At 27.8% G+C, this 16,774-nt stretch overlaps 1 protein-coding gene across 2 annotated transcripts in view; it reads left to right on the top strand.

Annotated features, from left to right (window-relative positions):
- Positions 1-6,704: 6,704 nt before the first annotated feature.
- Positions 6,705-16,774, top strand: part of LOC101235417 (uncharacterized) — a 30,458-nt gene continuing 20,388 nt past the window's right edge. Inside the window, exons 1-3 of one of the 2 annotated variants that reach the window (XM_065790823.1) lie at positions 6,737-6,831; positions 7,327-7,402; positions 13,320-13,437. In XM_065790823.1, coding sequence (XP_065646895.1) covers positions 13,410-13,437 — 28 coding nt within the window. In that variant the 5' untranslated portion in view covers positions 6,737-6,831; positions 7,327-7,402; positions 13,320-13,409. Of the gene's footprint in view, positions 6,832-7,326; positions 7,403-13,319; positions 13,438-16,774 lie in introns of both variants that reach the window. The other variant, XM_065790822.1, reaches the window with a different exon arrangement.

Below are 16,774 nucleotides of genomic sequence, written 5' to 3'. Positions count from 1 at the left end.
AAATATGAGGCGTTGCGAACGAAAGGGGCACACCAACCAATTTTCGAAAATCCGTTTTCTTTAACCACTTTTTACTTTAGTCTGTCATCTACAATATAACACAAGATCAACGTGTCAGTGGGCCTCTTTCTGACTGAAAATCCTTGTTATTTACACCTAATAAAATCTGAAGAAACACACTTTGTAACGAGTAAAACGTTCGTCCGAAAGAGGGGTCTGAAAAAAACCACCAACTAACACAGAGGGGGAGGGGGTGTAAACTCTTCTACCACGTGTTAGGAAAAAGTGTAATTTCGCGCGCTTACTCAAAACTTGATTTTGGTTGGTGTGCCCCTTTGCAAATTTCAGTCTAGAAACTTCAAACGCAATTTACTCAAAACTTGATTTTGGTTGGTGTGCCCCTTTCGTTCGCAACGCCTCATATAACTGATAACATATTAATTTAAATGAAAACAAGATTATTTATATACAGAAAAATTTATTCGATATATAAACATATATAGAAAATTATATAAATATTTCATAAAATGCCCTCGTGCAATTTTGATTTTTACGAACGAGATCCAACTAACTCAACGCACCACCGTATCTTAAATGCATTGTATACTTATTTTCTACGTGTAAAAAAAGTTTCATGCTTTTATCCACTTTTGCACAAATGTTATGCTAATCTGCTGCACTCTAACATATATCAATATTTTAAACGTTTACTAAATGTTTAATAAACATGCAGATATGAGAATTAAAGCGTACATTACAAAACTATTAGTCTATATAATTATTAAACATCAATTAAACATTTAGAATATTGACTTACATAAGTCAACTTATGTTAGTTAGTATTCTGAACGTTTAAAAAGTGTAATACTTATTAAGTGTAATAAGTGAACGTTTAATAAGTATAGAATAATAGTTTTGTAATATACGCTTTAATTCTCATAATATATACGTTTATGAAACGTGAGCAGTAACAACCTTTTTTTTGCATTTATTTTGAACAACTACAGTCTACATTCAAATTTTTATTGAGTAAATTAAAGCAGGTTATTATTTTCCATATTTTATGTGGAGTGTATATATGTCAATAATGTGAAAGTGTATATTTTGTTTTAAATTTTTTTAATATTTTGTTTAAATTTTTTTTTTAATTTATATTTTTTGGATTAAATTTAAATAATAAAACTCTTCCAAGAAAATTAACCTTGTTTTTTTTTTTTTTTTTTGGCTCATCTTTTTGTCAGTGCACATTTAAATATCACGCAAGCATAAATTTGTTTAATATTTCTATATTTATAAATTTTTCCTAATACCTAATAAATTAAACCTGCTTCATGCCCTGCTGTATTGCAAGATATGCAAAACCCCCTGCCTTGGGGCTCTTGGTTAAGTAAAAGCGAAAGATAGTGTCTCAATAAAAATACTCATCTTCGACAGAAGTTAAATGCATCCGACTACTGTCTTGTTGAACATCTCCTAGGCAAAGACTTAAGAGGTAAACAGATTCTATTTATTGACCAGCTTCGCACCCCTTTTTCATCTAAAAGACTGGCGTAGATGTATTTATAATTGATTGTTTCCAGTTTAGGATGTTGAATGCTGGATCAACTTGAATCTTGCATGGGTTTTGCTTGTGTTTCTTTTTTATTGACTATGCAACTCATTCTATTATCTCCGAATGAGGGTAGAGCTCTAAAACTCAGTTTTATGATTCTGAGGCTGGCTAGTAGTCAGGTTTCCCGAACTATATAGAAGCTCTCAAAGACGCAGATTTCATCAACATTTGTAAAGTATCAGAGGACTAACAGTGCTAAGTTGCGCACGGATAGTGTCCCTATTCGTACTTTTGGTATGTATTTTTCGAGGCCACATTTGGAATCTTTTGTTACGGCTTAGGGTTTATTAATAGTAATGAGGCAATTGCTTGGGCTATTAAATAGTGTACTAAGTACTAGTGTGTTTTTAGTCAAGTTCTTTAACAAATCCAAAAATGACTAAAGTACCAAAAACTATAAAACACAAAAAACCATGTCATCGCACTTTTGGAGAACCTTTAACAGTTTCTTTAATAAGGAAAAACCTTTTATTTCCCTCTCTTGCATAGTTCAGAGATTGTTACCTCACCTAAAGATAAAGCTGAGCTTTTTGATAAGAACTTTTCCTCAATCTCATCTTTTGATTCCACTAATCACATTCTACCGACAAAATATAGCCAACAAGCAGGTTGATCCATAACTTTTTAACAAGGCTAATCTAGTTTTCCAGTCTTCTAAAAAGCGGCATCTTTTATCCTTATTTTCGAAAATTATGGAGAGCGATCTGACTCGTCCAACAACTGTCTCATTACTCTTCTTCCTTCTATAAGGAAGGCTTTTGAGTCTTTAATTAATAAACACTTAATTTCTCATCTTGAATATAATAACTTACTTTCTGACATGGATTTCGATCTTCTTGTTCTAATGTTGATTTGTTAACGGTAATAATCGATAGGTTTTATCGTGCATTAGATAGATGTGGAGAGATTAAGGCTATTGCTCATGACGTTTCTAAAACCTTTGACAAAATTTGGCGTGCTGGTTTTCTCCATAAGCTCTCTTCTTAAGGTTTATCAGTTAATATCTCTAAAATTATTGAATCCTTCCTTACCAATCCTAGTATAAAAGTTGTCCTTAATGGACAGCACTTTTCTTCATTTTCTGTAACTTCAGGGGTTTCTCAAAGTTCTATCTGAGCTGCTCTATGATAGGACTGTATGGACTACTGAAAGTACCTTAACAAACCACAAAGAAAAATTAAAGGCTTTTTTATCTATTTATTTACATATTATTTTATGTATATTTTATTTTGTTAACTATTTCACCGCGTTAATTTTCAATTGGCTTCGTAAAGACTCTTAAATGTTTTTTTTGTGTGGATATTTTACTTTTATGCTTTAGATTCGATGGCACGTCAGATCATGTTTAGATTTGATGGCACGTCAGATCATGTTTGTCAATTTCTAGTTTAAATATAATTTAACCTCTTAACTTTTTTTTTTTTTTTATATAATTTAACCTCTTAACTTTAGATAAAATCAAAATCTTCGTTATGATTATTTTTTAAAGTATTCATTTATGTATTATATCTACCCACACACTTTTATTCAATTTTTAAAAAAAAAAAGATAACTTTTAGATAAATCTTATTTCAGTTTTGTGTTATACATCGGTGTAGGCGAGAAAAATGCTAACTACAGTAATAAAATTATTACTGCAATAAAAAAAAGTTTGTTAACGTTTTCGTCATTAGGACTTTTAAATATAAACTCATTTCACTATTTAAACTTGGAATGTATAGGAAAAGAAAAACTTTTTATTTATTCTTAACGTTTTGCGCAATACTGCGGAACTTAGAACGAGTGTAATTTGGGGAATAAATTGTTGTTGTCTAACTTCGGGAATAAATGCTTCACTTCAAACCATAGCACAGTGAAGCGAAATGGTCAAAAAGCGGCCAAAACTCAAAATTTTGTAAAGTAATAAAATTTTTTATTAAATTATTGTTCCAATTCAAAAACAAACTTAAAAAGTGGGTAATTAAAAACTTTTCAAGTTGTAGACCACTCCCCTTACCCCCTCTTCCCTCCCCCTCCTCCCTTGAATTTTCAACGCAATTTATTTAATTTTTAGATTCTAGAAATTATTCTAAAAATATTTTCTAAATGAAAAAAATATTTACCTTATTTATTAACCATTAATATGTAATCCCTGTTTATATATACTGATAAGTGAATTTTTACATGAAAAAGTTTAAATTTAAAAAGATAACATTTATTATAAAAAAAAATAACTATTCGTCTCCTCTGAGGAGGTCCTGTATGTCAGGATCAAGGTTAGGACCAGAAAATGTCTTAGGGTTCCTGAAAGCAATTTAAGAGATGACAGGGTCGCTTCTTATTAGTAAATAATGGAACTGGTTCTGCACCACATTAATTCTAGATATTTTGCATGTGTGATTGAGTCTCGCATTTCGTATAGCCTTATTTTGTGCTTCCTGAGCCTCCTCCGAATACGCTCCAATGGGAACATCCAAATGCTCAGCAATTAAAAACCCATGTTCCAGAACCTTATGAAGTGTAGGTGGCATAATGTACCAAGGATAGGTTTCCACTATCAGCTCTGAAGTTTTATAACAGTATGCTTTAAAAGCATCCAAGTTCAGGTGGAACCACTGCAAACGGCATTCAATATGTTTCTTAGTCTTCAAATGATGTCCAAACTAACTCCTGTTATTTCAGAGAAAGATTCTGCTGCTAGAAATACCCTCCTTGCAGTGTTTTCTGTATTAGTATTTCCAAATCCCAGCTTAGGAGTATCAACCACTAAGCTTAACACCTCTCTAAACTTTCTTTTGATTTCTTTTTTTCGATATTTTACAGATAATTTATCTTCTAGAGATCGGGACTGGTATATTTAATATCCATTTTATATCCCAATTGTAAAATGAATTCAAAAATTCGTATCCAACAGTGCAGTGTGGATAATCCTAAAGCTATAGCTTGCTTATTGCAAACTTTTTCTCTAATTATATCCAGCTTGTTCATTTTACTAGGCTTGGCAGAACAAAAATTGCAAGATTGAGTTGAGTTTGTATTTGTTATAGCATTCACTGCCTTGCCGTCCAACATGGTCATCTCAGTTTTTATTTCTATTTTTGCTTTCTGGTTAGAGAAGAGGATTTCTAGTTCAAAATCTTAAAGACTTTCTATTTGCTTCCTAACATCTAATTCTTTAGCTCTTGTTGACTCTTTTGTTTCTTTTTGGTATTGCAGGTAAAGAGGCCTGCAAAATTGGGGGCTTGAAGGCATTGGGTTTAACCATACAGTGATGACTCCTATTTCCAGTTTCAACGGAACAATTGCAATTTGGAACAAGAATTTTTCGTTTTCAACTCCTGTTGAAAGATCTGTGTCATCAAACCTTTGATTGTATACACTTTAAGATGAGGCTCCATCCATTCCAGCTTTCATATAAAATTTTCCAGTTGTTTCCGATCCATCTAGACACTCTGTATTAGATATGTTTCTAATTCTTGATAAAGTGTGGTTCACCATTGACTGAACATAACATTTGGCAGATGTTTCTAAAATTTCCAATTTTTCGGGATAACATTTGGATTTTGCATCAAATATTACTTTGACTGAAGGGTATACCTCTGCATTCTATTTCAGTGAAGAGTTTCTAATAACTTGATATTTTGAATCACTGAGATTGCAAATTATCTTTAATGCAAGGGCCTCTTCTGCTTTCATCATTATTGGATTCGTTTTTGTATTTTCAATAATTTTCCTGGCTAGAGCTGGATGTTTAACAGAATGTTTAATAACTTTTGAAAAGTCGGTCTTTTCCGGGCTTGATTTAGTCCTCATCGCAGCAGCACAGGCAAGTTCTTCGGTACAATGGTCACCAATCAAACGAAAAAAATATTTTATATTTTTAGAAAAATGTACTCATTGAAATAAAATTAGCAACCAAAAACGTAGCATATAGATTTTAATATACCTGGATACCTTTCTCCTTTTAGTTCTCTCCGAACTATCAGTCCATGGTGCTGCTGGTCTTCCTGGTCTTGATGTGGGAGGATCAGGTCTTGGGTACAGTTCAAACGCCAGCCATTCTTTATCGCATTCCTCAAGTCGAGAGAAGGTTCTTCCGTGCTTTTCATATTTGATCTTGAGCTTGGCAAGAAATGTTTTAATCTTCCCTTTTAAATCTTTAAAGTTATTAACATTCATATTAATCTTTACTTCTTCCTCAACCGTTGGGGTTATTAATTCCAACTTCCTTGATTTTATACAAAACATCACTCCTCCTCATGTGTAGTTTTCAAGTCAAACATTTAACATAATATAATCACATCATGTTAACAACATCTGTATTCAAGATTCAAGAAATACGGATGAAACACTTTTCCAGGCATGATGTGAACTCCCAAACTTTTTATTTTAATACTATTGTCAAATTTCCTCATTTGACAATAACTGTAGTATTTTGTGTTACAAAATATTACGGTTATTGGAGTTTGGGAACACGACGAACCCAAATAACGGCCCCCCCCCCACCCTTTGAGAGGGGGTACAGTATTTTGAACATAATTGTTTTCAAAATCAGGGCAATTTGGGGCAGCTGATTATTTTTTATATTATCCATGATAACATCTCCTAGGATAAAAAAAGTCATTTCAGGGTGGAACTCTACGGAACTTTTGAGATTTTTTTCAAAAACAATATTTAATGGAAAATTTATTTTACCTAATATTTTAAAAACTCATTTGGCAAAAGCTATATTCAATATTTTAAGCTTTTTACTTTTGAAAAAGATAAAAGAATGCCTAAATAAAGCTTTATGATCAAAAAAAAATAAAAAAAATCATCTAAAAGAGTAAAAAAATAAAAATTAGAAAAGTATAAAAAGTTCGCGAATTTTAGCGAACTGTTTTTACCTTCTACTAGGTAGGAAAAAATGCTTCTCTGACTAGGATAGAAGACACGAGAGAACCAAAATATATATTTTTCTTATCATTTGATATTTTTTCTAATAAGTTGTAAAAAAAAATTAATGAATATGGTGTATTAAAAAAATTCCACTTGGGGCCACTTTTTGAGCTTTTCGCTTCATAGTGCATAGATTGCCGTGAGTTAATAAGTTACTGTAGTTACAAAGTAAACTACTTTAATTCGGACGGCTATGGCATAACAACACGTAGTTGTATTACTTGATTTTGTTTAGTTAACAACAATTTATGTTGTATTACTAGGTTGGCACAAAAAAATACGTTTTGTTTACTCAAAGCGTGGTTAGTAAATTAGTGATTTCTTCATATTTCTAAAACACAAAAAATTGTTTTTCTTTCTACATATTTTAAAAATCCAAAAAAAAGTTTAACTTGATTATTGTTATTAAAATTATTATCTTGTTTTTTAACTGGTTGTCTCATTATTATCATTGTTATCATTAGTATTTTTCTATAGTTTCTATCAGTTATTTATATGATGGTTACCCAAAGATTTTATTTTATTTTTATCTTTAAGTACTATGCAGTTTTTGCAAATAAAGTTTAAATAACAAATAAGAATATTCACAAATAACAATTTCACGCACTATTTAATGATGTATAGCAACAGCTTTATAACAGACCAATTTATAAACTTTGTATACATGCTTAGGTTTAACAACTAATCACTAAGTTGTTTAATCTAAGTATCATATTTTAACCTAATAGAAAGGTTTGTGTTTAATTTGTTTGGTTTGACACAATATGTTTAAGGTTGGATAAAATTTATGTTTTTAGATTTCATTTTGAAGTTAAAATAGAAATGGTATTGTTATCATGAACAAAGTATACCCTACACGATTCCAATGTCCAGGTATCTTTTGACATATAGAATATATATATATATATATATATATATATATATATATATATATATATATATATATAAAGATATATATTATATATATATATATATATATATGTATATATATATTTATATATATATAATATGTATATATATACATATATATAAGATGTATATATATATAATATATATATATACATATATATATAATATATATATATATATATAATATATATACATATATATATATATATATATATATATATATATATATATATATGTATATATATATATATATATATATTTAATATATATATAATATATATGCATATATATATAATATATATGCATATATATATGTTTATATATATATATATATGTATATATATATATATATTATATATATATATTATATATATATATATATATATATATATATATATATATTATGTATATATATATATATATATATATATATATATATATATATATATATATATATATATATATATATATATATATATATATACATACACAAAATTAAAACTGAAGTTAATATTTTTTGATATAATAGTGAAAAGGAAAAGCTTGATTTATTTTATAAGTTATTTAGTAGCAGTATTTCCCTTAAAATTGCAATTACACATATTTTTGACAATTTTAAGAATTGTGAATAGTAATTTGTATAGTCTTTGCACATTTTAGATGATTTGCACAGAAAAATAAAAATTCTTTAATCAAGTCATTGATGATATAAAATTTAATCATTTATTTTACACATTTATTCTAATTTTTGCAAAATCTATTTTCAAAGTTTTTAAAATATTGAAGGTTTTAAAAGAATTTTTATTATGAGATTTTTAGAAACTAAAAAAATACACACGGTTGGCAAAAAAATAATGGCACAAGCAGTTTTTTAAAAAATTTTTCTTCCTAAATTATCCATTTACTCATGTTTTTTAAAAACTGTGACAGGTTTAAATGTACATCAAAAAGTATTACTGTTATGTAGGTTTTTACATGTACTTGTGCATGATTTTACCAAAGGATTATTGTTTTTAAAAACATTAAAAGCACGCATGTATTATAGCCAATGTAAAATAATTATTAGCACGATAATTTTATTTAATATTTTTTTTGAATTTTTGTGGGAAAAAAATAAAGCTTTGGTAAGTTTAAGTCTAAAATTATATTTACATATGTAACACATAAAATATGTATGTAACCCATGAATTTTGATTAATTGAATAAAATTAGTTAATTTATATTTTTTTTATTAATTTGAATGGGACTACAACTGATATAGCAGGATGAGGCCATAAAAAAAAACATCTGCTGCCATTGATAGAAACATTATTTTACAAGTCAAGCAAAACAGATTTAAAGCTACTCAAAAGATTGCAAACAAAGTTAAAAACGACCACAAAATCATGATTTCAAATCAAACTATCCAAAATAGAATCCAAGAGCAAGGATTTCATGGTAGAGTATGTTGCAAAAAAGACTATTGAGTACTGGAAGAAAGTAATTTGGAGTGATGAATCTAAATTTAACCTGATCTCATCAGATGGACAGCCAAAAGTTTGGCAAAAACAAATCGAGGCATACAAATTGAGTTGCATAAGAGGAGCAGTAAAATACGATGGTGTAAATATCATGGTGTAGGGATCAATGGCATAGTGAGGAGCTGGCAAATTGACTTTCATTGAATCAACAATTAATGCCAATTCATATATAGACATTTTAAAGCAAAATCTGTAGCCCTCTGCTTGTAAATTTAGTTTCAGAAATAACTTTGTCTTTCAACAAGGTAATGATCCAAAAGCAACAAAGGAATATTTTTGATATTAAACCAAATCTTTAGTGGAATTAATGTCTCAAAGTCTGCAAGCAGTTATTCTGGCAAAGGGTGGTCCTACTAAATATTAAAAAACAATTTTTTGTCTAAATTTATTAAATTATTTTTTGTCTAAATTTTATGTCTTAAGTTTTTCTTATTTGTGTCATTTTTTTTTTTTTTTTGCAAGAAGGAGGAGGCTGAATAAGTGCGAATTTCATAACTGCGAATCTGCATAAGTGCGAAGCAGTTGCAAAGACTGGCATAAGTGCGAACTGGCACAAGCGCGAACTGGCATAAGTGCGCCGAAAGAATTTGCAAACATTGGCATAAGTGCGAACTGGCATAAGTGCGAACTGGCATATGTGCGAATCAATTGCAAAAACTGGCATAAGTGCGAACTGGCACAAGCGCGAGCTGGCATAAGTGCGCCGAAAGAATTTGCAAACATTGGCATAAGTGCGAACTGGCATATGTGCGAATCAATTGCAAAAACTGGCATAAGTGCGAACTGGCACAAACGCGAACTGGCATAAGTGCGCCGAAAGAATTTGCAAACATTGGCATAAGCGCGAATTGGCATAAGTGCGAACTGGCATAAGTGCGAATTGGCATGAGTGTGAACTTGCCAATTCGCCACGTATGCCAATTTGCACTTATGCCAATGTTTGCAAATTCTTTCGGCGCACTTATGCTAATTCGTGCTTGTGCCAGTTTGCACTTATGCCAGTTTTTGCAATTGGTTCGCACTTATGCCAGTTCGCACTTATGCCAGTTCGCACTTATGCCAATGTTTGCAAATTCTTTCGGCGCACTTATGCCAGTTCGCGCTTGTGCCAGTTCGCACATATGCCAGTTTTTGCAATTGTTTCGCACTTATGCCAGTTCGCACTTATGCCAATGTTTGCAAATTCTTTTGGCGCACTTATGCCAGTTCGCGCTTGTGCTAGTTCGCACTTATGCCAGTTTTTGCAAGTGATTCGCACTTATGCCAGTTCGCGCTTGTGCCAGTTCGCACTTATGCCAGTTCGCACTTATGCCAGTCGCACTTATGCAGATTCGCAGTTATGAAATTCGCACTTATTCAGTCGCCCCGCAAGAAGATATTTGATGAAAATAAGTACAGTTGATTTTTCTATGTCATATAAGCTTATATTTGATAATTTTGGAATACAATGCTTCAATATAATGCTATTTTTAAATAATTGATAGTTTTTTCCCTTAAAACAGAAATTGACTACAGTTTTTTAATCATTTTATACAAATTTTCTAAAAAAAAACAATTTGTGACATTTATTTTTTTTGCCTACTATATATATACATATATATATATATATATATATATATATATATATATATATATATATATATATATATATATATATATATTATATATATATATATATATATATATATATATATATATATATATATATATATATATATATATATATATATATATGTATATATATATATATACAACAGCAATACAATACCTTATTTTAATAACTGTTCAATACCAAATAATGTTATTACAATAACATGTGGGTATGAAAATAGTTAATTAACAAAGGGTTGGAAAGACATTTTTTTAAATTATACTTTTATAATATATAAATTTTATTTTTTAACACAACCCACAAAGTATTATTAGCAAACTTGTTAAAAACTTGTTTACTAATAATACTGTTTACTATAAACAACTCTGTGTGAAAGCTAAGCTGAAGCATTTAGACTTCTTCTACTACTTTAATTTGCAACTTCTTCTTACCATTTTCATATAACCTTTTAATTGAATAAGCAAAGGTTTTCTACTATTTATCTGAGGTTAAGGGTAAGGTAGAATTACCTTTTAAATAAATTTTAATGTTTTCAAATCAAGGAAAATTTGTTGCTTTTAACGTTTCAGTAAAATTTGTTAATATAGTTTGGATATTTGAAATTTAACCAGTTTGATTTCAACAAATCAAGATCACCTAATGAAGCCTTTGGTTTGGCAATAATAAATAACCCTAATTAAGCTTTTGGTAAAGAATTTGGTAAGTCTGTTACATAAAAGTTACAATGAGATATGATGTGGTCTTTCCAAATAATATAACGAGAACTTAATTTTTATGCAATTATTTTTGAAGAAACTAAAGATTAGAAAGATTGAACAAAAAGACAGGTGCTCTATAAAACTTCAAGTTTGTATCATCCAACCTTGTGTTAAACTCAGTAATCAAATGGTCTTGCGAAGGAACTGTGATATTCAATTTAAAACAATTTGAAATGGATTCAGTAGAAGTTTTAGCTCTGTTTTTTGTAATTAATGAAGTTCTAGGCTTTTTTTGTAATATTTATTTTGTGTGCAATTTTAAGGCCTGTTCATAGCCTATTTGAAGATGTTGATCAACAATATTTCTAAGTTTAGAGACATCTTTTAATACCTGAATGAGATTCAAACCAATAAAAAGTTTATCTTATTTATTATAATCATTACTACCAGCATGCAACAATTTTTTTAATGGTTTATCAGAAAAAAAGTTGATTAGTTTCTAATTTTATTAGCGCAGCCATTACATAAGTCAATTATGTAATAGCTGCCCTAATAAAATTAGAAACTAATCAACTATTAAACTAAAGATAATTCAAGTGCAGAATATATCTGCATGTTTCCTTTTTATTTTAATTTAAAGCAAAAATTATTATTCTTAGCATGAAAAACATTTTTTTATGGATCACGGAATGAAAGCAATTACAATGTTAAGTTAAAGTTCCTCATATTTATAATTCCCTTTTAATTGAACATTATGTTCATATATGTATAAATATCCATAATGCATTATACAAATAATACATTATACACATACAAGTTATCATTATTTTTTAAATAAAAGTTTTCTAGCAATAAAATAATATTTGATAATGTTATTCAGCTGATAACATCTTCAGGAAACTCTGGGTTATGGAAGACAAGAGGCCTAGTGACCTGATTGATGTCTAGGCTTCTTTAAAGGCAGTGATCTATGTCAAATGAAACAAAAAAGAAAATTGCTTCAAGCGCTATTTTAAAAATAATGCCGCTTAGAATTTTTATTTAAAACTTTTTTACACTTATTTTTTATTCTAGCAATCCTTAGCAACGCGTGCAACAACATTTTTGGCATTTAATATAGTTGTATGAAACATAATTTAACAAAATTGATAAAGCAAATCTGTAATTTTTTTTTATCATTTACTAAATTTCGTATTTAATTTTCAAATATAAATCAGCTTTCATTTTTTTCAGTCTTTCTTTTGTAAGAAAATGCAGTAAAGACAATTAAAATTCAGTTACATGATAATTAACTGAATTTAAATATAAGTTTATTTATATATCAACACCTGCGAAAAGTATTATTGCTTAAATAGTAGCATTGTTTTTCATTGCACTTATTTATTTAACTAAATTTTTGCCTTTTTTTTTTACCATTTTGTTCTAAATAAAGATAGTTAGCGTATATGATTACGTAGTTTAAACTTTAAATAAAGATTTTTAATTAAAAAATGTTGAAATAGTTTATTATAACAGTAGATTTGCATACAAATAAATTTTATATACAAATAAATTTTACATACAAATAAATTTTGCATACAAATAAATTCTTCCATATTAAGGTATTTGAATACGGAAAAGGCATTATAAAGTTTTTTTTCATAAGTCTGGAATGTTTTTAAGTGTGGAACTAAATTTTCTTCTTCTAAACTTCTGTTAACGTTAAGCTTAGTTAATTTTTATATAAGAAAAATAGAATAATAAAATTAAATGTTTTATAACGGTTCGGTCATCACATTGCTTAATTGTTTGAATTCGGACTTATTAACTAGTTAATTAAAAACACATAGGAATAAGCTATTTTCAAAGTTCATTTGCTTATCGCGAAGTTTAAAGTAGTGCTAACAATATCTTCTTTAAATGTTTTCTAAATTACAATTTTTTTCTTCTTAAAATGTAACATAAATGGAGTGATCTACTGTTAGACTGCTTATTATATTCATAATTTATAGTTCATTATATTCAATATATTAGCTATTGCTTGTCTTATTGGTTAATTTATTTTATTTTAGTTTGTTTGAGAAAAATGAATTTGAAGCAATACACCATGGCATTACAACAGATTTAACATTATACCCAACCGAATGATATAAAATAATTGCATGTATAAGTTTAGCACCGCTGCAAAAAGTAATATTGATTTAAAAAAAGTTTGACAGTTATATGATATTACGATGAGAACTGATAAGAACATATTTAAAAAATAAATATTTGACATCTAATATTAATCTCGGATAAATAAACAGACAAAAATATGAACAGAAGTAGTTGTTTGACTTTAATTAATCAGCAATTAAATTTTATGAATAAATATATTTAATATTAATAAATATTTTATAAATTTTGTGCCGTTTTCAAACCGACTTAGCATTAGAAAAAGTATTAATGAAAAGTTTTCAAAGATATAAGTAATTAATTTAATATAATGTTAGTCATATTTTTAGGTTAACTTTGTTTTTAAAAATTTTTGACTTCGTGTTCACCGTATTGTTTAATAGAAGCAGTAAGTATAAGTAAATTTTGGGTTTTTTTTAGAGCTTTTTGAAAGTAGCAAAAAGTTTAATGTTAAATAAAAGGTGTATATATATATATATATATATATATATATATATATAAATATATATATATATATATATATATATATATATATATTTATATATTTTTATTTATTTATTTTCTAACCAGAAAAGGAAACAACCTTATGGTTGATTTTCAATAAGCTGCTACGGTTTTCCATAGAAACCGTTAAGCAGCTTGTATACTCTTTTTCAGATTGTTACCACAAACTATATAATAAACTAACTTTCTACAGAAAGTTATAACAAATTGTATATTAAACTTACTTTCTAAATAAATATTTTGTAATAATGATAATAAAATAAAACTTATAACATATTTTGCAAAAAGTTTTTTCTCGGCTGACTTCTACCGCATACTTGAAGATCTTTAAAAAGTAATTTTTCTTTGATAAATTTTTTTGACAATCAGTTCTTTTAATTCTTGGACTGCTAAGTTCAAAAAAAGTCTTTTTGGATGAGAGAAAAATTTCAAAATTAATAAAGGGGGAAGAAGCATAAATTATTGGAAGCATTAATTAATATTTATTTTAATTGATGCTTCCAGTCTTTAATTCTATATTATTTAATATCTTTAAATAATATAGAATCAAATATAAAAACTCATAATATTTGGTTATTTTTTAATTCTAAAGATTTTCATTGAAGTCATAGTTACTATAAGTAATGTATAAACTTATAAGTAATGTATAAATTAATATAATAATATATAAATTTATAATTTATAGTTACTATTAAAATATGAATATTAGGTGTTACTATGGAATTGCTAGCGGCGCGTTGCTAGGGATTTGCTAGTGTTTTGAATGAGGATTTTTGAAAGAATTTTACCTTTCGTAAATTAAATAATTTTGAAAGAATATAAATAACTTAAATGCTGCAGACCGGAAATATATACATATATACATATATATATATATATATATATATATATATATATTTTCAATTTTTATTTTAGGTGCCCCAAGAAGTCCTAACGGTCTTGTCACAGAGCACCGCGGAAGTGCATTTAACCAGGAAGTTCACGCCTCCTTCCTTACCGTGACGCGAAAATTTGTCCAGAGCTCGTTTCGAACCTGGATCTCCTGCTTATAAAGCAAGCGCTCTAACCACTGCGCCACGGCCGCACTAATATATATATATATATATATATATATATATATATATATATATATATATATATATATATATATATATATATATATATATATATATATATATAATATGTATATATATATATATATATATATATATATATATATATATATATATATATATATATATATATATATATATATATATATATTAGGGCCCAGCGAATCACTTTTTTTGGTTTCAAAGCACGAATCGAAGCGGGCCTTGATTCGTAAATCTAATCGGGCCTTGATTCGAAACTCATGTTTCAATTCGATTTGCGAATTAACACCTGCTTTGTAGCGCGATTCGATTCGAAACTAAAAATGGTGATTCGCAGGGCCTTAACCTTTATAAACTATTATATTAATATCAGGGGTCTTAACAATCTTTTAAATACAATAAACGGTCAAGCATTATTTGATTTTAAAACTCATAAAATAACAACAACGTGCTTTTTTTTAAATATAAAAAACTGCAATTTTATTTACTATATTAAAAAACATCTTAATATGAAGTATAACAGTTTAGTATATAAAATATTAACAGTAATGTTCACTATTAATAAAATTGTTTCGATATTATCAATTTCTTGGCTTACCCCCGTTTTATAAAAAATTATCAAGTTAAAATAAAAATCTAATAATAAGCGATATAAATTAGCGTTTGCAGATGGAGACTTGATATAATTTTGTGGTCGTGTTTTGTTTGCCCTTATGGCGAATCACAGTTGAATTTAAGAATTTTTAAGCATTTATTTGAGTGTTATTTACTTAAACTCTCCAGTTCTTTTGCACGAAAAATTTTTTAAAGATTAGAAGAAACGTCGTTGCAGGTTCATTTTTAACTTTCGTTGCGATATTAAGTAGTTGCAATGCAACATTAGCAAAAAAAACTTTTTTAATTAGTCTAACTAATTATATTCTTTAGACCGTTTCATCAGATTTATATGTTAATATAAAAGAAAATGTAGTAGAGAACTACGAGTCAAAAGTTACAACTTTCCTTTTCGAAAGTTAATAATTTATTTATATTATAATTTAATAGTCTATTTAAATTATAATTTTAAAATTAATGTATAAAATTACTACATATTTAAACACACGTATTTATACGTAAGCGTGTGTATATATATTTCAAATAAAAATGATTAACAAAAAATTGCTGCGATTGAATCTTTCCTAAATGGCGGACTTAAATAAGTTCGTAATGGCATCGTAATAAGTATTTAATATTTTGCTAAACTAATGGTTAAGTTTGGAAAAAGTGTATTATATCAAATTTTTAATTGAGTATTATCTCACATATTTAAAAAAGGATTGAGAAAAATAAAAAACTTATATTGGCAGTTATAAATTTAAAAAGTTTAAAACACAAGCGCAAATCAATAATATCTAAAATAATGATTATCATCATTAGGGGCTGTCCATTAATCACTTCAATAGTTTTTTGGGGATTTTTACCTCCTCTCTTCTCCTTGTCAATTTCTTATCAAACTTCAGTTAGTGTTAAATATTTATTATAAATTATGTACAGTGTAGAGTCACAATGCGTGAATGTGCCAATCCTTCTCAGTTTAACTTTAGACCAATTTTATCGTGAAGCCAATTATTTCTAATAGAGTCTAGTATAACAAAAATGTATTTAATAAGATGCATAAACCAGGGGTATACAACCTTTTGAGACGGAGGAGCCAAAAGTTACAATTAACAAAATTTTTCAGTTTTTAAAGAGCTTTTAACATCTTTATTTCAAGT

Source organism: Hydra vulgaris, chromosome 02, assembly GCF_038396675.1.
Source record: "Hydra vulgaris chromosome 02, alternate assembly HydraT2T_AEP".
Lineage (NCBI taxonomy): Eukaryota > Metazoa > Cnidaria > Hydrozoa > Anthoathecata > Hydridae > Hydra > Hydra vulgaris.
This window is presented reverse-complemented; position numbering and strand designations above follow the sequence as displayed.